General features: G+C 48.9%; 1 protein-coding gene across 1 annotated transcript in view; it reads right to left on the bottom strand.

Moving 5' to 3' along the window:
- Positions 1 to 1,047: 1,047 nt before the first annotated feature.
- LOC140189860 (PDZ domain-containing protein 4-like) overlaps positions 1,048 to 27,263 on the bottom strand; it is a 48,566-nt gene continuing 22,350 nt past the window's right edge. Inside the window, exons 4-7 of the mRNA XM_072246182.1 lie at positions 17,580 to 17,642; positions 16,432 to 16,533; positions 14,307 to 14,414; positions 1,048 to 2,621 (exon numbers count right to left, since the gene is read on the bottom strand). Coding sequence (XP_072102283.1) covers positions 1,086 to 2,621; positions 14,307 to 14,414; positions 16,432 to 16,533; positions 17,580 to 17,642 — 1,809 coding nt within the window. The 3' untranslated portion in view covers positions 1,048 to 1,085. The remainder of the gene's footprint in view (positions 2,622 to 14,306; positions 14,415 to 16,431; positions 16,534 to 17,579; positions 17,643 to 27,263) is intronic.

Raw genomic sequence — 27,263 nt, forward strand, 5'->3', positions numbered from 1 at the left:
TTGATCCCCGCTCACTGCTCCCTGGGTAAGGGTTGTTGTGTGTGTGAGGCATAGAGAGAGGCTGAGTGAGACAGAGAGAGTGAGCAAACGGAAGAAAAAGACACGTGACAGAGAGGGTGAGAGAGAGAGACTGCAAGAGTATGCGAGATTGTGTGTGTGAGGGAGAGTTGTGAAGACAGCGTGCCAGAGAGCGAGCGTGAAAGAGACAGAAACTGCAAGAGTATGAGAGATTAAGTGTGAGTGTGTGTGTGTGTGTGTGAGGGAGAGTTGTGAAGAGCGTGCGAGAGAGAGAGGGAGGGAGCGTGAAAGAGAGAGAGACTGCAAGAGTATGCGAGGTTATGTGTGAGTGTGTGGGAGGGGGAGAGTTCTGAAGAGCGTGCGAGAGAGTGTGTGTGTGTTAGAAAGAGTGTGAGAAAGTGCGTGAGAGTGAGAGCGCCCGCGCGTGAGAGAGAGTGTTTGAAAGAGAGTGAGAGGGAGCGAGGGACAGTGCGTGAGAGTGAGTGTGTACGTGTGAGAGAGAGATGGTGTGTGAGAGAGAGATGGTGTGTGAGTGAGAGCGCGCGTGAGAGAGTGTGTTTGAAAGAGAGTGAGGGACAGTGCATGTGAGAGTGAGTGTGTACGTGAGAGAGAGCGCGCCCGAGTGAGAAAGTGTGTTTGAAAGAGAGTGAGAGGGAGTGAGAGAGAGTGCGTGAGAGTGAGTGTGTACGTGAGAGAGAGAGAGGCGGTGAGTGAGAAAGTGCGTGAGAGAGAGAGTGAAAGAGAGTGCGGGACAGTACGTGAGAGTGAGTGTGTAACAGAGAGAGAGAGAGAGAGTTTGAAAGAGACTGAGGGGGAGTGAGGGACAGTGCGTGAGAGTGAGTGTGTACGTGAGAGAGAGAGCGAGATCTCCCACCTGTACAACACGCTTGAGGGGAATCTGAACTCCCTTCCCCGTGAACCCCGATGGAGAGACAGCGAGGCAGCGTCCCGGGTTCGGCCAGCATCGCAACTTACCCCTCCCCCCTACCCGCGACAAAAGTCATAAGTCCCGGTGCGACCCGCGACCCTCGCCGGCAAAAGCCGGGAGTGAAGCTATCACCCCCCACTCAAACGGTGGTGACCGAGAGCAGCGGGTTGTAGACTCGCTTGCCATCGGCCGTCCGGGCGCCGTGGGCCAGCATCTCCTGGATGGTCATCCAGTTATCCAAGATCCTGCGGTTGCGGCGCCGCATCGTCTTCTTGTGACTCAGGGCGAGGATGCTGAGGTCGCCACGGGCCGCCTCGCCGGCCTGCTGCTCCCGCAAGCAGTCCAGCCGGCTCTGCATCATGAACTCGCGGCGCCGCCGCTGCTCGCGGGCCCGGGCGAGGTGCTGCTTGCGCTCCTCCTTGCTCCAGTAGCGGCCCATCTTCATCTCGCTGACGGCGTCGTCGTCCGTGGTCATTCCGCTGCGCTCCTCGCGTATTTTCAGCGCCCGGGCCTTCAGCAGCTTGTCCCGTACCGGCCGCTTGGCCACGTACCGGGAGCCGTCGCTCCTCACCTTCACCCTCCACTCGCTCCGGCCTTCGGACGGGAGCCGGGGGGTGCCGCCGGCCGCCGGGGGTGCAGGGAGGAGACCCTCGGGGGCAGGCCCGGGCCCGGGTCCAGGCTGGGGTTGGGTCAACTGGACGCAGCTGCGGTAGCGCTCGCCGGTGCCGGGCGAGCGATGGCGGCAGCGAGACAGGTAGGGGCTGCCCTCACCCGTCGCCTTGGCACCTTTCCTGCCCGACCTCTCCTGGTGCCGGGGCAGGCTCCTGAAGCGGGGAGGGCTAGCCAGGCCGGCCGGCGGCTCCAGGTTGAGGTTGGTGCCGGCCCCGAGGCGGCGCCACGGGCTGTCCGGGGCAGCGGCGGTGACGGCGGGGGGCAGGAGGGCGGGTTCGGCTAACAGCGGCGTGCTGCGGCAGCTCTCGCCCGTGTTGTAGGCGCTGGTGCTGTCGCGGTCCGAGCGCTCGGGCAGCTCGGTGATGTCGCATAGACCGCCCCTTCGCAGCGGGTCTCCCCCTCCGCCGTCAAAGGGCGAAGCCTCGCCGGCCAGCCACGCCTTCATGCATCGCTCCCGCAACTGCTGCATCTTCTGCGCCCGCAGCACGTTGCGGCACTTGAATTCGAGATGCCCCAGTTCCTCCTGCAGCGTGGCCGCCAGCCGGCCCACACCCTCGTTGCGGTTGACGTCCAGCGCCCGGCCGGCGGCCCGGTAGCAGAGAGCGGCGGCGTTGCCGTTCTCCAGGTGGCAGCGCAGCTCCAGCAACTCCCGGTACCGAAGGCACTCTTCCTCGGTCAGCCCCGGCAGCGACTCGGTGCTGAGGTGTAGGTCGCCGCGCCGGCGGCCGGTCAGACCATCGCCCTTGGATGGCCGCGGCCTCCGCCCACCGCCCGGCGTGCCGCTGCCCGCGGTGCTGGTGACGGTGATCGCCTGCTCGTCCGCCAGGATGTCGTGCTCCGAGCTCTCGTCGTTGCGGGTGCTCTCGTCCGTCCGGCCCACGCCACTGTCCAGCTCCTGGCTGTTGCTCAGCACGTTGCCGGGGTCGGCCGAGCCCTTCCCCTCGTCATCCTCGTCCTCGTCCTCCTCCTCTTCCTCCTCCTCCTCTTCCTCATCGACTTCCTTCTGCAAAGAGGATCAAGCCGTCAACTCTGCCCACAGAGGCGTCTCTGCTTCCAGCCCGCCGTCCCACACCCGCGCCCTCTGCTGGTCCACCCAAAACTCCCCAGTACTGCGTTCGTTCATCCACCAACTCCCTCCGACGGCCCACTACAGACATCTCCACTCTCCAACTGTCTGTCCCACTCCTCTGCTCGGCCCACAACGTCCATCTCCAATCTCCAACCCTCCATCCCACACTAAGATATCGGACCAGACTTGGGTCATTCAGTTTGCTCTGCCATTTCATCACGGCTGATTTACTGTCCTTCTCTACCTTGTTTTCCTCATAACTTTTGAATGCCCAACTTACCAAGAACCTGTCAACCTCCACTTTAAATATACTCAATTAACCATATAACAATTACAGCACGGAAACAGGCCATCTCAGCCCTTCTAGTCCGTGCCAAACTCTTACTCTCACCTAGTCCCACTGACCTGCACTCGGCCCATAACCCTCCATTCCTTTCCTGTCCATATATCTGTCCAATTTAACTTTAAATGACAACATCGAACCTGCCTCAACCACTTCTGCTGGAAGCTCGTTCCACACAGCTACCACCCTCTGAGTAAAGAAGTTCCCCCTCATGTTACCCCTAAACTTTTGCCCTTTAACTCTCAAATCAACTCCTCTTGTTTGAATCTTCCCCACTCTCAATGGAAGAAGTCTAACCATGTCAACTCTATCAATCCCCCTCATAATTTTAAATACCTCTATCAAGTCCCACCTCAACCTTCTATGCAAAGAATAAAGACCTAACTTGTTCAACCTTTCTCTGTAACTTAGGAGATGAAACCCAGGCATCATTTTAGTAAACCTCCTCTGTACTCTCTCAATTTTATTGACATCTTTCCTATAATTCAGTGACCAGAGCTGTACACAATACTCCAAATTTGGTCTTACCAATGCCTTATACAATTTCAACATTACATCCCAACTCCTATACTCAATGCTCTGATTAATAAAGGCCAGCATACCAAAAGCTTTCTTCACCACCCTATCCACATGAGATTCCACCTTCAGGGAACTATGCACCATTATTCCTAGATCCCTCTGTTCTACAGCATTCTTCAATGCCCTACCATTTACCATGTATGTCCTATTTTGATTAGTCCTACCAAAATGTAGCACCTCACATTTTTCAACATTAAACTCCATCTGCCATCTTTCAGCTCACTCTTCTAACTGTTCATACACCAACTCTCTGATGGCTCACTACAGACATCTCCACTCTCCAACTCCCCGTCCCACTCCTCTGCTCGGCCCACAACATCCGTCTCCAATCTCTAACCCTCCGTCCCACACTAAGATATAGGACATTCAGTTTGCTCTGCCATTCCATCACGGCTGATTTACTGTCCTTGTTTTCTTCATAACTTTTGAAAGGCCAACTTACCAAGAACCTATCAACCTCCACTGTAAATATACTCAATTACTTTGCCTCCACAGTTGCCTATGACAATTAATTCCACAGATTCTCCACCCTCTGGCTAAGCAAATTCCTCCTCGAATCTATTGTAAATGGACCAATTCATTATAGGAAATATCCTCTCCACGTCTACTCCATCCAAACCTTTCAATATTCGATAGGTTTCAATGAGATTCCCCATCATTCTTCCAACCCCTTCTCCAAACTAACTCCCAGTCTCCAACTTCCAACCCTCTGTCCCACACCAAACCCATCTCCCCTTGGGTCATATCCCCTTGGAAGTTATAGAGCAGGGAAGCCAATTCTTCTGCACATCCTATCCATGCCAACCAAGATTCCCTCTCCACCCTGGAGATTTGATGGGAGGTGTATAAAAGTTATGAGTGGGTATTGATATGGTAAATGAAAACGAGCTTTTTCCATGAGACAGATCAGCTAGTTGAGTGGTTTCGCAGCAACAACCTTGCTCTCAACATCAGTAAGACCAAAGAATTGATTGTGGACTTCAGAAAGGGTAAAATGAGGGAGCACACACCAATCCTCATCGGGGGATCAGAGTGGAAAGTGGAATTTCAAGTTCCTGGGTGTCAACATCTATTCTGGGCCTAAAATATCGATGCACTTACAAAGCAGATAGGACAGCGGCTGTACTTCATTGGGAGTTGAGGAAATTTAGTTTGTCACCAAAGACACTGCCAAATTTATACAAATGTACCCATGGAGAGTATTCTAACTGCCTGCATCACCATCTGGCATGGAGGGGCTGTGCATAGAATTGAAAAAAGCTGCAGAAAGTTGTAAACTCAGTCTGTTCCATCGTGGGTACTAGCCTCCCCAGCATCCAGGATATCTTCAAGGAGCAATACCTCAAAAAGGCAACATCCATCATTAAGGACCCCCATCATTCAGGACATGATCTCTTAGATTAGATGAGATCAATTTTATTGTCATTGTGCTGAGTACAGATACAAAGCCAATGAGATGCAGTTAGCACCTAACCAGAAATGCAAAGAATAGTATTTACAAAATAACTGTGAATAAAAAGTAAGTGCTACAGCACACAAATATAGAAGTACTGAGACAGTACAATATGGGTGCAATACTGCTTAGCGCTGTGATGTGAGGTTCAGCAGGGTCACAGCCTCAGGGAAGAAGCTCTTCCTGTGCCTGCTGGTGCAGGAATGGAGGCTCCTGTAGTGCCTACCAGATGGGAGGAGAGTAAAAAGTCCATGGTTAGGGTGAGATGCATCCTTGATAATGCTTTTTACCCTGCCCAGGCAGCGTTTATGGTAGATGTTCTCAATGGTGGGCAATTGGGTGCTGATAATCCACTGGGCAGTTTTCACCACTCACTGGAGTGCTTTGCAGTCTGGTACATGACAATTGCCATACCACACTGAGATACAGTTGGTGAGTATGCTCTCAATGGTACAGCGGTAAAAATCCGTCAGTATCCTGGGACAGAGGTGAGCTTTCTTGATGCTCCGCCGGAAATAAAAGTGGTGTTGCGCCTTTTTGATCAGGATGGAGGAGTTCAGGGACCAGGTGAGATCCTTGGAAATGTGGACACCAAGGAATTTGAAGCTTGATACACGCTCCACTACAGCTCTTCTCTTTGCTACCATCGGGGGGAGATACAGGAACCTGAAGACACACACTCAGCGATTCAGGAACAGCTTCTTCCCCTCTGCCATCAGATTTCTGAGTGGACATTGAACCCATGAACACTACCTCACTACTTTTTTTTCTCTTTTTGCACTACTTATCTAACCTTTTTTGATACATATCTATATACATACATTTACACACATGTACCGTAATTCACGGCTTTTATTATGCTGCATAATAAATTTCATGACATGTGCTGGGGATATTAAACTTGATTCTGATCACTGCAGTCCAACTAATATTTTTTAGTTACAACAAAATTGCTTGAAAATTCAGGAGTTGGGATGTTATGTTGAAATTGCATAAGACACTGGTGAGGTCTAATTTGGAATATTGTGTGCAGTTCTCGTCCCCTACCGACAGGAAAGATTGACAGAGTGCTGAGAAAAATTGCAAGACCCGAGTTGTAGGGAATGATTGAGTAGGTTAGAACTTTATTCCCTAGAACATAGAAGACTGAGGGGAGATTTGACAGAGGTATACAATTTTGAGGGGTGTAGATAGGGTAAATGCAAGCAGGCTTTTTCCACTGAGGTTGGATGGGACTAGATCTAGAGGTCATGGTTTAACGTCACTGGTGAGGCTTCATTTGGAGTATTGTGAACTGTTTTGGGCCCCTTATTGAAGGAAGGATGTGCTGACATTGGAGAGGAGATTCATGAGAATGATTCTGGGAATCAAAGACTTAACATATGAAGAATGTTTGATGGCTCTGGGCCTTTACTCCCTAGAATTTACTCATTAAAACCTATTGAATGTTGAAAGGCATAGATGTGGAAAGGATGTTTCCTATGATCTTACCTTGATCCAGTGTATGAGTGACCTGCTTTGAACCAGAGGTGACGGAACAGAAGTTCAACCCCAGGCCTGAAGTTGTGTAGCCCTTGGACTACATCCAGTGGGAAGGTGTTATAGGTTAGTCAGATGACCTCAAGCCAACGGGAATGAAGTGCAACATTTGAACTGATAGTAAGTGTTTAAAATAAGGAGCTTCAAGTTCAAAGGGGCAACAACTCCTAAGACTAACTGTGGCAAGGAAGAACCCCCATGCGAGGGGCCGGGAGAAGAAACGATCGATCATCTGGTCAATGAGAGAACCCCTGATTTGGTGTTATAAAGTGGGGAAGTGGTCTGAGTGAGTATTGGTACAGCGGGAACAGCAGAGTTCATGTTCTAATTGTTGGCGTGGGGTCAACATAGTTGTTGTTTGTGCAGACAATAAGGTGCAAATTTCGATTAATTAAGGTTTCCTAACCTAGTTCCGTTGATGAATGGTCAACACATCACAGCATCCAAGACATCTACAACGAGTGATGCTTCAAAAAGGCGACGTCCATCAGCAAGGCTCCCCCACCACTACCCTGGCATTTTCTCTCCTCACTGCTACCATCAGGGAGGAGCCTAAAGTCACACACTGAGTGATTCAGGAAGAGCTTCCTCCCCTCAGATTTCTGAATGGACTTTGAACCCATGAACACTACCTCCCTACCTATTTTTTTCTCTTTTTGCATTACTTATTTAATTTAACTTCTTAGAATTATATAATTATATGTATATATAATTCTCACTGTGACTTAGTTTTTGTTACTATGTTTTTGGTTGGGCGCTGGACGCTCGGAGAGATTCGGCAGGGGGGTGGGTGCCCGGCGCTCGGCCGGGGTCGATGACTTGTGCCGGCTGTCCCACTGGACTTAGTCTGGTGAGGAGGGTGTGAGGACACCCAGCAGGACTGAAAAAAACAAGACCTGACAGAGGGCGGATGAGCTCCTTGTGAGCCAACGGCCATCTTCCGTGGAAGAGATTAAAGCCTCACCACGTATCTACGAATTGTACACTGTGCACCTGGTTAGAAGAGATATGATGAACTCGGGCGCTGCACCGTGTGCCTGGACCTGCCCGAGGCCTCCGCCTAAGGAAGGGCCGAGCTCGAAGAAGCGGCCGCGGCTGGAGGCCGAGACGGCCTCGGGCTCGAGTTCAGCGGGGGCGGCGGCAGGCAGTGCAAAGGCGGCCAGCAGGGACAAACTGGAGGAGAGGCTGTACTCGGTGTTGTCACAAGATCGAAGTAGAGGGACATGCATAGCTGCCAACCCCGGATTCGGGACGGCACCCACTGACTGACTAATGGTGATGTACCACTGGCACATAACAACAAACTTCATGACATGTCAGTGATATCGAACCTAATTCTGACGGTGATCCCAATCTGATTTGGTGAGGCTAGAGGTCATAGGTTAAGAGTGAATAGTGAAATATTGAAGGGGAACCTGAGGGGGAACTCTACTATATATGATCCCAAGCCAGGCTGGACATGGAGCCAGCATGCTGTAAAAACCCAGAGCTACAGAAACACCAATAGAGGCTCGAGAGACCTCATTCTCGGGAGAAGAAGAATCTTCAAAGATGGTCCACACCTAGGGACAACTTGAGATGGCCCAGAACGGAGGACTCTGGCGAGCTGTTGTTGGTGGCCTATGCCCCAGTAGGGGTGACACAACACAACTGCGAGGGAACATGGAGGGAGTTGAGAGTGTGGAATGAACTGAGGATGGAAGTGGTGGATGTGGGTGTGGTTTGAAATTTAGGAGAATTTTGGGTAAGTAGATGGATGGGAGGGATATGGAGGGCAATGGTCCAGGTGCAGGGCAATGGGACAGGGCAAAATAGTAGTTTGGCACGGACTAGGTGGGCTGGAGAGCCTGTTTCTGAGCTTTGTGCTCTTTTCCTCCATGGCTTACCTGCCCCAATCACTTCCTCTGGCAGTTCATTCCAAATATTCACCACATAGTTACCCCTTGGCTCCCTGTTAAATCTTTCCCCTCTCACACTAAATCTACGCCCCGTATAGACTCCTGCACCCTGTAGAAAAGACTGTTACAGTCCACCTATGTCTGTCTCCCATAATTTTAAACACTTCCACTCCATCGAGCAGCTCGTCTGTAAGGCCCTTTCCTATCGAAGTACCTGCGCAAACATCTTTCTAACATAGTTGTGCTTTGCCGAGCACCTGCCAGAAAAAGCGGATCTCCCAGCGGCCACCCATTTTAATTCCACTTCCCATTCTGACATGTTCCATGGCCACCTCTACTGTTGCAATGAGGCCACACTCAGGTTGGAGGAGCAACACCGTATATTCTGCAAACAACAGGAATTCTGCAGATGCTGGAAATTCAAGCAACACACATCAAAGTTGCTGGTGAACGCAGCAGGCCAGGCAGCATCTGTAGGAAGAGGTGCAGTCGACGTTTCAGGCCGAGACCCTTCGTCAGGACCCCGTCAGTCCTGACAAAGGGTCTCGGCCTGAAACGTCGACTGCACCTCTTCCTACAGATGCTGCTTGGCCTGCTGCGTTCACCAGCAACTTTGATGTGTGTTGCCGTATATTCTGTCTGGGTAGCCCCCAACCTGATGGCATGAACATCGACTTCTCGGAAGCCCCTGTTCCCCACTTTCTCCATCCACTTTTCCCTCTCACACCTTATCTTCACCTACCCATCACCTCCCTCTGGTTCTCCTCCCCCTTTTCTTGCTTCAGTAGCCTTCTGTCCTCTCCAATCAGATTCCCCCTTCTCCAGCCCTTTATCACTTTCACCTTGCAGCTTCCTGGCTCTTTACTTCACTCCTATCCCTCTCTCGGTTTCACCTAACACCTTGTGTTTCTTCTTCCCTTCGCTCCACCTTCTAACTCTAACTCCTTTTTTCTCTCCCAGTCCTGATGACGGGTCTTGGCCCGAAACGTCAACTGTACTCTTTTCTGTAGATGCTGCCCGACCTGCTGAGTTCTTCCAGCAATTTGTGTGTGTTGCTGGGGTTTCCAGCGCCTGCAGATTTTCTCTTGTTTACAATTGTATTTGTTGATATGGCAGAGCAGAATATTGATGGGTTGAATGACCGAATTCTGCTCTTCTGGCCTTGAGAGGAACCCTGCTTTTGTCTGAACACCACAGTTCGACCTGCCTCCACCCACAGTGCTTCACTGTGGATCTTAACAAAGAAAGAATTTTTGCCTATTGGCATCCTGGGTAGGTAAGGTTGTAGAGAAGGCATTGGGTGAGCTGGTCTTCATTGGTCAGGACACCGGGTACAGGAGCTGGGATGCTATGTTGCAGTTGTATAGGATGTTGGCAAGGCCTCACTTGGAGAGTATTTTGTCCGTAACACGTTGACATATTTAAGACCATTTGGCCCATTAAATGCGTTCTGCCATTCCAGCAAGACTAATTCATTTCCCCTCTCAACCCCATTCTCCTGTCTCCTCTCTCTAAGCTTTGATGCCCTTATTAATCAAGAAGCTATCAACCTCTGCTTTAACTATACCCGATGACTTTGCCTCCACAACCATCTGTGGCAATGAATTCCACAGATTCACCACCCTCCGTCCAAAAAAATTTCTCTTTATCTCTGTTCTAAAGGTATGACCTTGTATTCTGAGGCAGTGTCCTCTGATCCTAGACTCCCCTACTTTTGGAAACATCCTCTCCACGTTCACTCCATCTAAGACTAATATGTGATAGGTTTCAATGAGATCCCTCCTCATTCTTCTAAGCTCCAGCAAATATAGGATCAGAATCAGGCATAACATCACCGGCATGTGTTGTGAAATTTATCAACCCAGCAGCAGTACATTGTAATACATGATAATATAGAAATAAGTAAATAAATAAATCGATTACAGTGAGTATATAGTTGTGTATTAAATAATTAAATTAGTGCAAAAACAGAAATGATAAAAGTGAGGTAGTGTCCAAGGGTTCAATGTCCATTTGGGAATCAGATGGGAGAGAGGAAGAAGCTGTTCCTGAATCGCCGAGTGTGTGCCTTCAGGCTTCTGTACCTCCTACCTGATGGTAACAATAAGGAGAGGGCATGCCCTGGGTGATGGGGGTCCTTACTGATGTACACCGCCTTTCTGAGGCTTTGCTCCTTGAAGATGTCTTGGATACTACAGAAGCTGGCAACCAAGATGGAACTGACTAATTTTACAACTTTCTGCAGCTTCTTTCAATCCTGTTCAGTAGCCCCCACCCCCTCCCCACTACCCATAGCAGTCAGTGATGCAGTCTGTCATCAAATCTACATGCCCAGAGTCATCAAATGCTCCTCATATGTTAACCCATTCATTCCTGGGATCATGTCCCTCCACTGGATCTTCTCCAGTTTCACCACATCCTTTCTTAGGTTTGAGGCCCAACAGAATGCAGAGGTAGGTGGAGGGAAGTAGAAAGGAATGTCAGAGGAAGGTTTTTTTTAATGCAGTGATGGGTGTACGGAATGCACTGCCCTGGGGGCAGATAAATTGGGGGCCCTTAAGGGAATCTTGGATACAAAATGGAATGATCTTGGAGTAGGTCAAAAGATTGGCTTAACATTTTGGGCTGAAGGGCTTGTATTGTTCTATAATCTATAATAATATAACATATGTTTCCGCTTCTTTCTTATCAAAAGAACCCACCAATTCCCCTCCACCAGCACCCCCTCTGTCAGGCTGAACTGGTCCTTACCCTCAACAATTTTCCTTCATTTCCTCCCACTTTCTCCAAACTCATGAGGTAGCCGTGGCCACCCGCATGCATCCTAGCCGCGCTTGCCCCTTCGTTGGCTGCGTAGGACTGTCCACATTTCCCCGGTAACACTTCCCAATTATTTCTCCGCTACAGTAGTGACTGCATTGGTGCTGCCTTATGCACCCTTGCTGAGTTTGTCAATTTCATCACCTCTGCCTCCAACTTCCACCCTGCCCTTAAACTCACTTGGTTCATTTCTGACATCTCCCTCCTCTTCCTTGATCTCTCTGTCTCCATCTCTGGAAACAAACTGTCAACCGACGTCTTTTATAAACCTACGGATTCCCACAGTTACCTTGACTATACTGCTTCCTACCCTGGCTCCTGTGAAAATGCTGTTCCCTTTTCTCAGTTCCTTTGCCTCTGCCGCATCTGTTGCCAGGCTACAGCATTCTGTCAGAGTTGGCCTTCTACTTCCCTCCCTCCAGTATTAATGCTGTCCTCACCCGCATCTCCATTTTCCGAACATTTGCGCTCATCCCATCCTTAACAGTGATAGAGCTTCTCTTATCCGTAAGACATAGGAGCAGAATTAGACCATTTGGCCCATCGAGTCTGCTCCACCATTCAATTATGGCTGATCCTTTCTCTCATCCTCAGCTCCACTCCCCAGCCTTCTCCCCATAACCTGTAATGCCACGGCCAATCAAGAACCTATCAATTTCTGCCTTAAATGCACCCAATGACCCGGCCACCATAGCTGCCTGTGGTAACAAGATCCACAAATTCGCCACCCTCCGCCTGAAGAAATTTCTCAGCATCTCCATTTTAAATGGATGTTTCCTCTATCCTGAGGCTTTGCCCTCTTGTCCTAGACCCCCGCACCATGGGAAATACCCTTTCCACATCCTCTCTGTCTAGACCTTTCAACATTCGAAGGGCCATTACCCCATGAGCCTCCACATCCAACACATCATCCTCTGCAACTTCTGCTATCTGCAAAGGGATCCTACCACTAAACATATCTTTACCTCCCCCTCCCCCTGCTATCCACAGGGATCGCCCCCTCTTGTGCATTCATCCTTTCCCCACTAATCTCCCTTCTGGCACTAAACTCTGCAGAGCACTCCAAGTCCTCTCTCACCTACCTTCAGGCCCCCAAACAGTCCTTCCAGGTGAGTCAACCATAAAACTAGTCACCATCAAACGTTCCTCGTATGATAACCCTTTCATTCCTGTGAACCTCCTCTGGACCCTCTCCAATGCCAGCAAATCTTTTCAAAGATGAGAGACCAAAACTGTTCACAATACTCAAGGTGAGGCCTCACCAGCGCCTTATAGATCCTCAGCATCACATCCCTGCTCTTGTATTTGCTAATATGGCATTTGCCTTCCTCACCACCGACTGAACCTGCAAGTTCGGGGTGTTCTGCACAAGGGCTCCCAAGTTCCTCTGTGTCTCAGATTCATGGATTTTCTGCCCGTTTAGAAAATAGTCTGCACATTTATTTCTACTACCAAGGTGCATGACCATGCATTTTCCAACATTGTATTTCATTTGCCACTTTCTTGCCCTTTCTCCTAATCTGTCCTTCTGCATCCTACCTGCTTCCTCAACACTGCCCGCCCCTCCACCAATCTTCGTATCACCTGCAAACTTGGCAACAAAGTTCCATCATCTAAATCATTTATATACAACATAAAAAGAAGTTCTGTTTTGATATTGGATCAATCTTGCTGCTACCCATGGCATATGACTTGGAGACTTTGATCACCTTAACTCTGTGTGCCCCCTGGTTCTTGACCCTTGTGCCAACTGCGCACAGTTTCCTGGCTGCAAATAAAATAGAGACAGGCCTTTCGGCCCGTTGAGTCTGTGCTGAGCATCGACCACCAATTTCCACTGGTGGCTACGTTAATCCCACAAGTTTACAGGAGGGAGGGTGATGAAGAGAGCTTGCCAGCAGATCCTTTGGCCCACCGTATCTGAGCTATCCATTATGCCATGTTAAAATAAATTCCTTCTGCCTTCACTTGATCTATATCCCTCCCAGGTACAGAGAAAATTTACAAGGATGTTGCCAGAACTGAGTTACAGGGAAAGTTTGATTAGATTAGGACTTTATTCCTTGGAGCGTAAGTGAATGAGGGGGATTTGATAGAGGTATATAGTGGGCACATGGCCAAGTGGTTAAGGCATTCGACTAGCAACCTGAAGGTCATGAGTTCGAGCCCCAGCTGAGGCAGCGTGTTGTGTCCTTGAGCAAGGCACTTAATCACACATTGCTCTGCGTCGACACTGGTGCCAAGCTGTATGGGTCCTAATGCCCTTCCCTTGGACAGCATCGGTGTCGTGGAGAGGGGAGACTTGCAGCATGGGCAACTGCTGGTCTTCCATACAACCTTGCCCAGGCCTGCGCCCTGGAGAGTGAAGAGTTTCCAGGCTCAGATCCATGATCTTGCAAGACTAACGGATGCCTTCATAATAATACAAAATTATGAGGGGTATAGATAGGGCAAAATAAAGCAGGCTTTTTCACTGAGGTTGGGTGGCACTACAACTGGAGGTCATGGGTTAAGGGTGAAAGGTGAAAGGTCTAAGGAGAACATGAGAGGGAGCTTTTTCACTCAGAGAGTGTCGAATGAGCTGCAAATGGTGGACGTGGGTTTGATTTCAACAATTAAGAGAAATTTGGATAGGTACATGGATGGGAGGGGTGTGGAGCAGGTGCAGATTGATGGGTCTAGGGAGATTAATGGGTTGGCATCGACTAGATGGACAGAAGGGCCCATTTCTGTGCTGTAGTACTCTATTCCCAGCCTGTCCAAATTGCTCTATTGTATCAGCTTCCAACACCATCTCAGGCATCCACCACTCAAGTAATGAACTTGTCCCACTCATCTTAACTTACCCACTCTCACCAGCATGGACACGTTGGGCATTTTAAGAGCACCTGACCGACTCCTGACCCCAGACGCACTGAGCTCTCACTGACAGCATTAAACCGTGTGCTCCTCCAATCTCTTCCCCCGACCACAGTCCCGGCACTCACGTGCTTTACTGGTGCAGCATTGCCGAGGCCCGGCAGCGGTTCCTCGCCCTCCTCTCGACTGGCAATTTCCATAGCTTCCCCTCGCTCTTCGATCCATCCCTCGTCCAGCTGTGGGGGCGGACAGCAGGGGAAGGGAGAAAAGTTAAGTTGCAGAAGGTTTTCTAGTATTCAGATAGACAGGGACTCAACATAGCTCTGTGCCTGGTAAGTCATGCCTAACCTATCTTTTTTTTTGTAATCTATTTTTTATTGAAGTTCATCATCAAACAAGACCTTCCATAAGATGTATTTCAGATACTGTACATATATATCATATAGTCACATAATATTTATCTGAGGTATACACTTATAGAAAGGAGAGGAAAGAAAGAACAATCGAAAGAAGAAAACTATGTACAAAGTAGAGAGTGATCTTATGCCTAACCTACCTTATAGACTTTTTCAAGGAAGTTACCAGGAAAGTTGAGAAGGCAAGTTATGGGCTTTAGCAAGGCCTCCGACAAGGTCCCACATGGGGGGGTTGGTCAAGAAGGCTTAGTTGCTTGGCATTCAGGATGAGGCAATAAATTGGATTAGACATTGGCTTTGGAGAAGAAGGTTGCTTCTCTGACTAAAAGTCTGTGACTAGTGGACTTCCACAGGCATCAGTGCTGGGTCTGTTGTTGTTTGTCATCTACATCAATGATCTGGATGCTAATGTGGTTAACTGGATCAGCAAATTTGCCGATGGCACATGTGGAGTGGACAGTGAGAAATACTATCAAAGCTTGCAGCAGGATCTGGACCAGCTGGAAAAGTGGGCTGACAAATGGCAGATGGAACTTAATGCACGCACGTGTGATGCGTTGCATTTTGGGAGCATCAACCAGGGTAGGACTTACAGAGTGAATGGTAGGGAACTGAGGAGTGTGGTAGAACACAGGGATCTACAAAAACGGCTCCATAATTTGTTGAAACGTGCGTATTACTTCAGCGGTGGGCAAATTATTAGAAAAGTGTTTTAGAGATGGTATTTATGAGCATTTGGAACAGCATTGCCTGATTGGGGATGGTTTGCGTGGCTTTGTGAGAGGCAGATCGTGCTTCAAAGCTTGAGTGAATTTTTTGAGGACGTGACAAAGCACATTGATGAAGGCAGAGCAGCGGATGTGATGTATATGGATTTTAGTCGGATATTTCATGGAAGGCTTCTTCAGAAAGTCAGGACATGGGATCCAGGGAAACATGGCTGTGTGGATTCAGAATGGCCTTGCCCACAGAAGGGAGAGGGTGGCTGCAGATGGATTTTATCCTGTCTGGAGGTCAGTGACCAGTGGTGTGGCACAGGGACCCCTGCTCTTTGTGATTTTTATAAGTTACTTGGATTAAGAGGTGGAAGGGTAGGTTAATAAGTATGTAGAGGACATGAAGATTGGTGGAGTTGTGGATAATGCAGAAGGTTTTAATGGACATCAAAAGGATCCAGAGCTGGGCTGAGAAGTGGCAGATGGAGTTCAACCCAGGAAAGTGTGAAGTGAGTCATTTTGGAAGGTCAGATTTGCAGGCAGAGTACACTGTTAATGACAGGATTCTCAGCAGTGTGGAGGAACAGAGGGGTCCTAGTCTAGAGAACTCTCAAAGTTGCTGTGCAAGCTGATACGGTGGTGATATGGTGTGTTGGTCTTCATTAGTCAGGGGACTGAGTTCAAGTAATGTTACAACCTATAAAACCCTGGTTAGATCCCACTTGGAGTATCGAGTTCAGTTCTGGTCACCTCATTATAGGAAGGACGTGGAAGATTTAGAGAGGGTGCGGAGGAGATTTACCGGGATGCTGCCTGGATTAGAGAGTATATCTTATAAAGGTAGGTTGATTGAGCTCTTTGGAGCGAAGCAGGATGAGAGGCAACTTGATAGAGATGATAGAGAGGTCCTGCCAAAGGATTTCGACCTGATTAGTGGCCAAGATCGAGTGGACAGCCAGAGACTTTTTCCCTGGACAGAAACAGCTAAGACAGGGGACATAATTTTAAGGTAATTGGAGGAGAGTCTGGGGGGATGTCAGAGATACGTAAGGGACATATAAGGAACTCGTAGATAGCCACAGGGGTGATTGAAAAATGCAGGGCTAGGTTGATTTTGTTACCTCTATCTCCGGCCTGGCTAGGAGTAAGGAGACGTTGGTACTGTCCTCTCGAGTCAAGATGGCGACTGCCTCCTCCCTGTTCTGCACCTCGACCCCGTTTATCTGCATAAATAGACAGGGGCAGCAGTCAGCTCCTCCCCCGCCCCAACCCAGCAGAGACTTCAGATCCCAGCTCACCCACGGCACGCAATGCCCCATCTACTGATCCCCGAACTGCACAGACTGCAGGAAGAAGCACTGTGTTGCTATTAGTGTGGAAGAACACACACACTGTGAACGCGAGAAGCTCTTCTCTCTACCGTTTCTGTGTGGCACGATTTGTTACTTTTATTGTGTGAGGGAGGGGGTTGGGGGTTTGTAAGATCTGATTTTTTTGGGGGGGGGTTGGTGGTTGATGTTTTCCTTTAGTTGGTGGCTATCTGGAGAAGATGAATCCTGGAGTTGTTCACCATACATACCTCGCTAATAAATGAACCTTTCAAAAGGGCCAGACCCTTGAGTTTCACCTGGCTTCATGGTTCTTGCTCTCCTGGTCATTAGATTCATAGGGTTTAAGTTCCTCGATTATGATGAGGCCATTTGAACTCAAGAAAACTCAGACAAGTGCATTTGTCTGCCCAGATTATAATATAGTTCAAGGGTGCACGTTAGCCACAAACTAAAACTCCATCACACACACCTGGGGTCAGACACAGAGTGAATTTCCATCCACACCGTCCCATCACACACTCCCGGGCTCAGACACAGAGTGAAGCTCCCTCCACACCGTCCCATCACACACTCCCGCGGTCAGACACAGAGTGAAGCTCCCTCCACACCGTCCCTCCACACACTCCCGGGGTCAGACACAGAGTGAAGCTCCCTCCCCACTGTCCCATTACACACTCCCAGCGTCAGACACAGAGTGAAGCTCCCTCCACACCGTCCCATCACACACTCCTAGGCTCAGACACAGAGTGAAGCTCCCTCCACACACTCCCGGGGTCAGACACAGAGTGAATCTCCTTCCACACCGTCCCATCACACACTCCCGGGGTCAGACACAGTGATGGGCCGTTTGTGTGCTTTCTCTTCGGGAAGTCTGTAGTATGGATTGTGGCTTGGACCCCACTGGGACCTGGACAGTGTACTGGAGGGGATTGCCTTACCTGAACGATTCGATCTCCCGTCCGTATCCGACCGTCCTTTGCCGCGATACCGTTGGGATTAATCTGCAGATGACCAGGTAACTGTGGTTAAACTAGTTCACTGATACTCTGATGTTTCAGAGAAGGGCAGTGAGGTAGTGTAGCAGTTAGTGTGATGGTATTACAGTGGCAGTGGCCTGCGTTCAATTCCCGCCACTGCCTGTAGGTTCTCCCTGTGACGACGTGGGTTTCCTCCGGGTGCCCTGGTTTCTGCCCCCTTTCCTAACTCTGGTTGCTAGGTTAATTGGTTGTGTAGGTGTAATTGGGTGGCAGAGTCAGTTGGGCAGGAAGGTCGTGTTACCATGCTGTAATAATAGTAATGGCTCCGTCTGTCTAAGTAGACAATGGATACGCCTGGCTCCGGGGCGCAGACCTGGGCGATGAATATGGAGACCCTGGGCTGCCCAGACATCAAGATCCCCCTCTCGGCCTCGTGGATGTGGTCCAAAGGAATGCGAAGCAGTACGTTTGGCATCGGCTTGGCTGCAGGAGCTGCCGGGAGGTGACGTGATACGTCATCCAGCTGCCTTAGGGGCTCCACTCCGGATTTGTGTAGGGTTTACTCCTCAGCCTTCTCTTCTCCCGAAGATACCCACAAGGCAGTGGGATCCGTGACCCTGGATAGGGGCCCATACCGGGTACTGTCAGCCGGAGCCAGCTGAGCCCAGGACTCGTGTAAGGCAGGGTCGTCACGCCCTGTAGTAGTGACATATGGAGCCACGACCCACTACCGTGCTGTATCTCTAAATAAAATAAGTAATTGTTTCTCCTCGGAGGAGCACTTTAATTGAGGCATGACAGGTGCCTGGTGTTTAGAGCATAGGACATAGAAAAGTACAGCACAGAAACTGGCCATTCGGCCCACAATGCTGTGCTGAACCAGCTAAAAAGTAAATCAAGAACACCCAAACACTGATCCCTCCTACGGACACAATATCCGTATCCTCCATTTGTCTATCCAAACATCCCTTAGGAGCCTGTAATGTATTTGCCTCTACCCCCATACCAGGCAGTGCACTCCAGGCATCCACCACTCTGAATAAAATACGTACCCCTCACACCCCCCTTGAACCTACCCCCTCTCACCTTCAATGCCTGCCCTCTGGTGTTAGACATTTCAACCCTGGGAAAGAGATACTTCCTGTCCGCTCTATCTATGCCTCTCATAATCTTCTAAACCTCTCTGTCAGATGTCCCCTCAGTCTGTGGTGCTCCAGAGAAAACAAACCAAGTTTGTCCAGCCTCTTGTGACAGCACATGCCCTTTAAACCAGTCAGCGTTCTGGTAAACCTCTTCTACACCATCTTTAAAGCCACAACGCCCTTCTGAAAGTGAGGTTACCAGAACTGTATTCAGTACCCTGGATGTGGCCCAATGTGTTGGCACGTGGCCAAGTGGTTAAGGCGTCAGTCTAGTGATCTGAAGGTCGCTAGTTCGAGCCTCAGCTGAGGCAGCGTGTTGTGTCCTTGAGCAAGGCACTTAACCACACAGTGCTCTGTGACGACACTGGTGCCAATCTGTATCGGCCCTAGTGCCCTTCCCTTGGACAACATCGGTGGTGTGGAGAGGGGAGACTTGCAGCATGAGCAACTGCCGGTCTTCCATACAGCCTTGCCCAGGCCTGCGCCCTGGAAACCTTCCAAGGCGCAAATCCATGTCTCATGAGACTGACGGATGCCTATAAAGAATATACTCAGCCACTCAGCCCATCGAGTCAGCCCAAACAGTACAGCACAGGATTCCTCCCACAATGTTGTGCCAAAGCAAATGATGAGCTGACCACAACCAATCCTGCATGTTTCCCTTCCCACTGTACCCACCCCCCCCGAAGGCTCCCAAAGAGTCTGCTTCCTCCGGAATTCCCACCCAGTCTGTAAAGAGTTTGTACATTCTCCCTGTGAGCCTTTGGATGCTCTGGTTCCCTCCCACATTCCAAAGATGTATAGGTTAGGGTCAGTAAGTTGTGGGTATGGTATGCTGGGGCCAGAGAGAACGTGACACTTACATCCCCCCCACCCCCCCACCCCAGCAGATCCTCGAACTGTGCTGGTCATTAACACAAACAATATATGCCATTTCAGTCATGATGAAGGCTCTCGGCCCGAAACATCAACTGTACTCCTTTTCCACAGGTGCTGCCTGGCCTACTGAGTTCCTCCAGCATTTTGTGTGTGTTGCTTGAATTTCCAGCATCTGCAGATTGTCTCTTGTTCGTGATGGTATTTCACGCTATGTTTCGATGCCTCTAACAACGTGACAGAGCCCGGGATTGGGACTGAATACAGGTCGCTGGTGAAATGAGGTGTGGCCATCTGGGACATTTATTACAGAGATGAGGAGGAATTTCTTTATCCTGGGGGTGGTAAATCTGTGGAATTCATTGCCACAGATGGCTGTGGAGGCCAAGTCATTGGGTTTATTTACAGTGGAGGTTGATAGATTGTTGATTAGTAAGAGTGCTAAAGATTACGGGGAGAAGGCAGGAGAATGGGGTTGAGAGGGATAATAAATCAGCCATGATGGAATGGTGGAGCAGACTTGATGGTGTATTTCAGCTCCTTATCTATCACTTCCCAGATGTTTACTTCATTCCCATCACTTCACTGATCATCTCCAGCACTGTACACCTTCCCCTCCCCCATCTTCTTATTCGCTGTACAATACGGCCTCCACAGTGAGTGTCTGCCCCCGGACTGAGGGGGAGGGGCAAGGCGAAACACCTTTATACAGGACTCTGTGGGAGGAGCCACAGGGGCAGTCAGCAGAGGGGTGTGTCCAGACAGGCAACCGAGTTACAACATATATACATGGTTTACCACATTGAGTCAGTGGTGAGGAAGGCAAATACAATGTTAGCATTCATCTTGAGAGGACTAGAATATAAAAACAAGGATGTAATGCTGAGGCTTTATACACAACATTGGTCAGGGCACACTGATATTATTGTGAGCAGTTTTAGAGTCAGAATCAGGTTTATTATTACCAGCACGTGACGTGAAATTTGTTAACTTAGCAGCAACAGTTCAATGCAATACGTAATATAGAAAAGAAAAAAAATAAAAATAAGAATAATATTAAATAATTAAGTCAATCAATTATATTATACGTATATTGAATAGATTTAAAAACATGCAGAATACTGTATATTAAAAGAAGTGAGGTAGTGTCCAAGGGTTCAGTGTCCATTTTGGAATCGGATGGCAGAGGGGAAGAAGCTGTTCCTGAATCGCTGAGTGTGTGCCTTCAGGCTCCTGTACCTCCTACCTGATGGTAACAGTGAGAAAAGGGCATGCCCTGGGTGCTGGAGGTCCTTAATAATGAACGCTGCCTTTCTGAGGCACTGCTCCCTGAAGATGTCCTGGGTAATTTGTAGTTTAGTACCCAAGATGGAGCTGACTAGATTTACAATCCTCTGCAGCTTCTTTCGGTTCTGTGCAGCAGCCAGCCCCCACCCACCCATACCAGACAGTGATGTAGCCTGTCAGAATGCTCTCCATGGAACATCTATAGAAGTTTTTGAGTGTACTTGTTGACATGCCAAAATCCCTTATCTAAGAAGGCATGTGCTGGCATTGGGAAGGGTGCAGAGGAGATTCACCAGGATGATCCCAGGAATGAAAGGGTTAACGTAAGAGACGCATTTGTTGGGTCCAGGCCTGTCCTCACCGGAGTTTTGAAGAATGTGGGGGTGGGGGGTGGTGAATCTCACTGAAACCTATGAAATAGTGGAAGGCCCAAACAGAGTGGACATGGAGAGGATAGAGGATTGTTTCCTGTAGTGGGATTCTGGGATCAGAGGGCACAGCCTCAGAATAGAGGGATGTCCCTTTAGAACAAAGATGAGAAGGAATTTCTTTAGCCAGAATTCTTTGCCACAGATGGCTATGGAGACCAAGTCATGGGATATATTTACTGCGGAAGCCGATGGGTTCTGGATTAGTTGGGTTGTCAAAGGCAGGAGAATGGAGTTGACGGGGATAATAACTCAGCCATGATGGGACTCAATAGGCCAATTAGCCTAATTTGCTCCCTATGCCTTGTGGTCTAACAACCCACCCCTCCCTCTTTCACTGCCCCCTCCTTCTCCCTGTGCAGTAGACGGAACAGAAAACCCTGCAGGGAGTGGTTGATGCAGCCCAGCCCATCACGGGGAAAGCTCGCCGCAGCACTGACCCCTGCCACGGGGAAGCAGTGTCCATTATCAAGGACCACCTCCCCCCAACCCCCCCCCCCCCCCACCATCCAGCCCAGGCTCTCTTCTTGTTGCTTCCGTCGGGCAGGAGGTACAGGAGCCTTAGGTCCCACACAGCCAGGTTCAGGAACAATTGCCCTCAACCATCACAGCGACCGGCGTGGATAACTTCTCTCACCTCAAATCTGAACTGATCCCACAACCTACAGACTCACTTTCAAGAACTCTACAATCCATGTTCTCAGTATTTACTTTTTATTTGCACAGATAAATTGATAATAATTTTATTTTGACTTTGAAGATGTGGGTGCATCTTAATCCCATTTCCCAGCGCGTGGCCCATACCCTCTAAACCTTCCCAATCCTGCACCCATTGCGGCACAGCTCGCAATGTTGTGCCAGACTTCTCACCTACACTAAGATCAATCTAACCCCTCCCTCCCCTCCCACACAGGGGCGGTGGTGGAGGTAGATACATTAGGGACATTTAAGAAACTGTCAGACAGACATGATCAGCAACCCGGGTTTAATTCCCGCTGGTGTCGGTAAGGAGTTTGTACATTCTCCCCGTGACTGTGGGTTTCCTCCGGGTGCTCCAGTTTCCTCCCACAGTCCAAAGTTGGTGGGTTAATTGGCCATTCTAAATTGTCCTGTCATTAGGTTAGGGTTAAATTGGGGTTTGACAGGGGTGACAAAGGGTCTGGGCCCGAAACGTTGACCGTGCCTCTTCCTAGAGATGCTGCCTGGCTGCTGTGTTCACCAGCAACTTTTATGTGTGTCGTTTGATGGGAGTTGCTTGGTGATGTGGCTTGATAGGCGGGAAGGGACTACTTCTCGAAGTATCACTGAAATAAAATAAGTTTCTCCTCCCTTACCTTGCCCTGACAAGTAATTTTGAATTCCCCAACCTTGGGAAAAAGACAATGACCTTATCTGTACCTTTTATAATTTCATAAATTTCTGTGAGGTCACTCTTATTTTCCTGTGCTTCAGGGAAATGGTGGTCACTGGTTTGAGATGGTGCCAGCGAAGCACAGTGATGACGCGCTGGCAGTCAACACAACAACTTTACTGATCACACATATTTCTCGAAAACAGATCACTGCAATCCACAGTCTGCAGCTTTCGGAGTCTAGCTTCTGAACCGCCTGTACGACCTGGCATTTTTACAGTGTGAACTGAAGTCTCAAAGTTGCAGGACGGTCGTGCACGGGCTGAATCGAGGCAGCAGGTCCCGGATCCAAGAATAGGGAAGGAGCTAACGTTTGGCTGCTGGAGCAGACTTGGAGGCGGTTTGAAGCAGCAGAATCGAGGCAAGGCAGTGGGGCCTGAGTTCAAGAGCGAGGAACAAGCCAACATTTGAGTGGGAAAAGTCAGGTATGGGCTGAATCGAGGTGGTGGCAGGGCTGGGTCCTAGAGCGAGGCACAATCTGCGGGCTAGATTGAAAAGGTTAGGATGTCAGGGCCAGGGGTGCGAGACGGGCCGGTGTTCAGCTCACTGATCCGTAAGGTTTACTCGTCTCTGTGCTGAACTGAGGCTGTGTCCTGCGAATAACAGGCTCGTGGGCTGGTTGCAGTGATGACTGGCCTTGTGGCGGTAGACTCACTTATGTTCTGAATGTTATTTGCTTACTTTTATTGTTTGTGCAATTTGTTTTTCCTCTCTGCAAATTGGGTCTTTGATGGTCTTTTTTTTAACGGGTTCGATTGGATTTCTTTGTTTTGTGTCTGCCAGTAAGGATAAGAATCTCAAGGTTGTATAAAGTATACCTGCTTTGACAATAATATACTTTAAAGATCCAGTCTGTAACATAAAGATATTAAGGGGAATAGATAGAATGGACAGCCAGCGCCTCTTCCCCAGGGCACCACTGCTCAGTACAAGAGGACATGGCTTTAAGGAAAGGAGTGGGAAGTTCAGGGGAGATATTAGAGGAGGGTGTTTTACTCAAAGTGGTTGGTGCGTGGAATGCACTGCCTGAGTCGGTGGTGGAGGCAGATACACTAGCGAAATTTAAGAGACTACTAGACAGGTATATGGAGGATTTTAAGGTGGAGGGTGATATAAGAGGCAAGGTTTAAGGGTCAGCACAACATTGTGGGCTAGAGGGCCTGTACTGTGCTGTACTGTTCTATGTTCTATGTCCTGCCAAAATGTAACTTCCATTTGCCATTCCTTGGCCCACCTACTCACGATCTCAGCCCGAAGCATCAATTGTTTATTCCCTTCCATAGACGCTGCTGAGTTCCTCTAGCACTGTGTGTGTGTGTGTGTGTGTGTGTGTGTGTGTGTGTGTTGCTCAAGATCTCACTGCAAGAGACCTCCCTCCTCATGGTGACCAATGTCCCCCACCACCAGGTTCAGAAACCCCTCAACTATTAGTCTCCTGACCAGAGAGGGTAACTTCAATTGCCCCAACACTGAATTGATTCCACAACCTATGGATTCACTTTCAAAGACCCTACAATTCTTGCTCTCTGTAGTAATTATTTAGTTAGTTATTATTATTTTGTTCTTTTTATATTTGCATAATTTGCAGTGGCTGTTTGTCCATTTTTGATTCTATTGTGTTTTTTTTTGTATTTACTAAAATGCCCACAGGAAAATGAATCTCAGGGTTGTATATGATGACATATAAAAGGCATCCGTCAGTCTTGCGAGACCATGGATCTGAGCCTGGAAAGTCTTCACTCTCCAGGGTGCAGGCCTGGGGCAAGGTTGTATGGAAGACCGGCAGTTGCCCATGCTGCAAGTCTCCCCTCTCCACGACACCGATGTTGTCCAAGGGAAGGGCAAGGGCCGATACAGCTTGGCACCAGTGTCATCGCAGAGCAATGTGTGGTTAAGTGCCTTGCTCAAGGACACAACACGCTGCCTCAGCCAAGGCTCGAACTCACAACCTTCAGGTCGCTAGTCGAATGCCTTAACCACTTGGCCACATGCCCACAGGTTGACATGTATGTACTTTGATAATAAATTTACTTTGAACTTTTGATTTCAGAGCAAGAGTGCGGGAGTGTAATGGCTGGCGTGACACTAGTGACGGCATTCAGTTCCCGCCACTGTCTGTACACTCTTCCCGTGACTACTTGGAGGAGGCTCCAGTGTTCGCCCATATTCCGGTTTATTTATTATGCGCGTACGCACAATGAAATGCGCCATCTGTGTTAACCAGCGGTGTGCTGGGGGCAGCCGACAAGTGTCGCTGCACGTCCCGGCCCCTAGGCAGCATACCCACAATGCTCGGCAGAACAGCGCACAACACAACAAGCAACAATGGCAACAGAAAGCCCCCGTGATTACAGGGGCGTGATTGGGCGGCACGGGCTTACAGGGCCGGAAGGGTATCTCTAAATAAATAACGTGGATGCTCCTGAAAGCATGCCCCCCCCCATGCTCAAGGACAGCTTTTAACCCACTGTCATAAAGTCATGAAGGCATTAAATGGTTCCCTAGTACGATACGATGGATTCTTGATGTAACAATCTACCTCATTATGATCTTCTCTGCCTGCACCACTAACAATTTATTCTGCATTCAGATTTATCCTGTTCTACTTCAACTGTGATCTCATTTCGTCCCCACCTATCAGAGTTATTGCCTCAAGCAGAGTGTATCTCCTTCGCAGAATCAGCTTTATTACCACTGACAGATGTCATGAAATCTGTTGCTGCGCGGCAGCAGTACAAGGCTAAAAAAGTTACAATAAGGATTTATTTTTATGTGAATAAATAGTGAGATGATGTTCATAAGTCTGATGGTGGAGGGGAAGAAGCTGTCGTTAAAACATTGAGTGTGGGTCTTCAGGCTTCTGTACCTCCTCCCTGATGGTGGTAATGAGAAAGAGGGCATGTTCTGGCTGGTGAGGGACTTCATGATGGATGCCGCCTTCTTGAGAAATCACATGTAGAAGAAGCCCTTGATGGTGGGGAGGGTTGGGCCTGCGATGGAGCTGGGCTGAGACTACAACTGTCCATGGCCTTTTCTGATCCTGTGCATTGGAGCCCCCATAGCCGATGCAACCAGTCAGAATGCACCAAAGATCACCACCATCTGGGCCATGCCATCTGTACCTCCTGCTCCCCTTGGACAGGAGGTACCGAAGTCTGAAGTCCACACCACCAGGTTTGGGAACAGCTACTTCCCTTCAACCATTTGGTTCTTGAACCAACCTGCAGAACCCTATCACTGCAACACTTTGCACCTCAGTGGTTTCTTTTTCTTCATTCTAATTGATGGAAGAAGATGGCGGCGCGATGACATCGCGCGCGGCCTCTCCGGTGATGAATATCTGTTATCTGTCAAGTAGGGGATCGTGCACAATCCTGATTTGATGGAGGCAGACGTGAGCGCATAGCGGAACATCTGGAAAAATTCTGAAATGTCTGCTTTGCTACCGCTGCTACTGTGTGGTAACCGGAATCTCTGGAGCTGAAGGCCTCAAAATCCCCAGCTTTGCGTGTTTCAGCGGCCAGGGAGAGGTCGAAGGCGCTCGGGAAGCTGTATCGGAGAGGTTTGTCGGAAGCTCGAAGTTTTCGGACGGATGGACTCAGAGTCGGCAGCTTCCAAGGTATCGGCAAGTTGACGGTGCCTGGAGGTTTATGGCAGGGAGTTTCTCCCTTTTGCCGCCTGCTATCAGGGACTCGGGAGTTGATCGACTCGGGGACTTTGAGACTGTTTTTTTACTGTGCCCATGGCCTGTTCTTCATCAAATTATGGTATTGCTTTGCACTGCTGTGACTATATGGTATAATTATGTGGTTTTGTCAGTGTTAGTCTTTGGTCTGTCTTGTTTTCTGTGATATCACGCCGGAGAAACATTGTATCATTTCTTAATGCATGTATGCATTTCTAAATGACAATAAAAGAGGACTGAGCGTTCTCATAATCTAATACAGTGCTCTTTTGTGTAAAAATTGTGTATAAATCACCTTACTGCTTTTCTTGTGAGTTCTGCTGTCATCAATCATGAATAGCATAATATAACTGGGCCCAGAACACACACACTCTTACAACTGAAAGATACTTTATTTTACTCACGCACAAGGAGAACAGTGTTGCCCCTGTCACATATAAACTGTTCTGAAGTCAGGACAGGAAACTACTATTTTTATGCAGAATATGCCGATCAGTTATGGATATTGACTACTAGGTAAATTGGATATGTGTGAATTACTTCCCTGCAAGATCAATTGCCAATCAGAGAAGTGTTAAAACTTGAAGCTGATGACCAATGATATTTTTAAGTTAGTAAAGCAATTGTCCTTGGTTATGTTTCACATTCTTCCATTATTCATATCTCGTCTGTCTCTGGCACCCCCTATTGTGTAAAGGCATACTATATTTTAGAAAGACCTTTCTAAAAAAGTCTCGCTACAGAAGCCTCGTGCATCTTCAGTGCATACTGTGCAGTCAGCCCAGCCTATCTCATTTGTAATAATCCGACGTGTCT

Source organism: Mobula birostris, chromosome 29, assembly GCF_030028105.1.
Source record: "Mobula birostris isolate sMobBir1 chromosome 29, sMobBir1.hap1, whole genome shotgun sequence".
NCBI classification, from domain to species: domain Eukaryota; kingdom Metazoa; phylum Chordata; class Chondrichthyes; order Myliobatiformes; family Myliobatidae; genus Mobula; species Mobula birostris.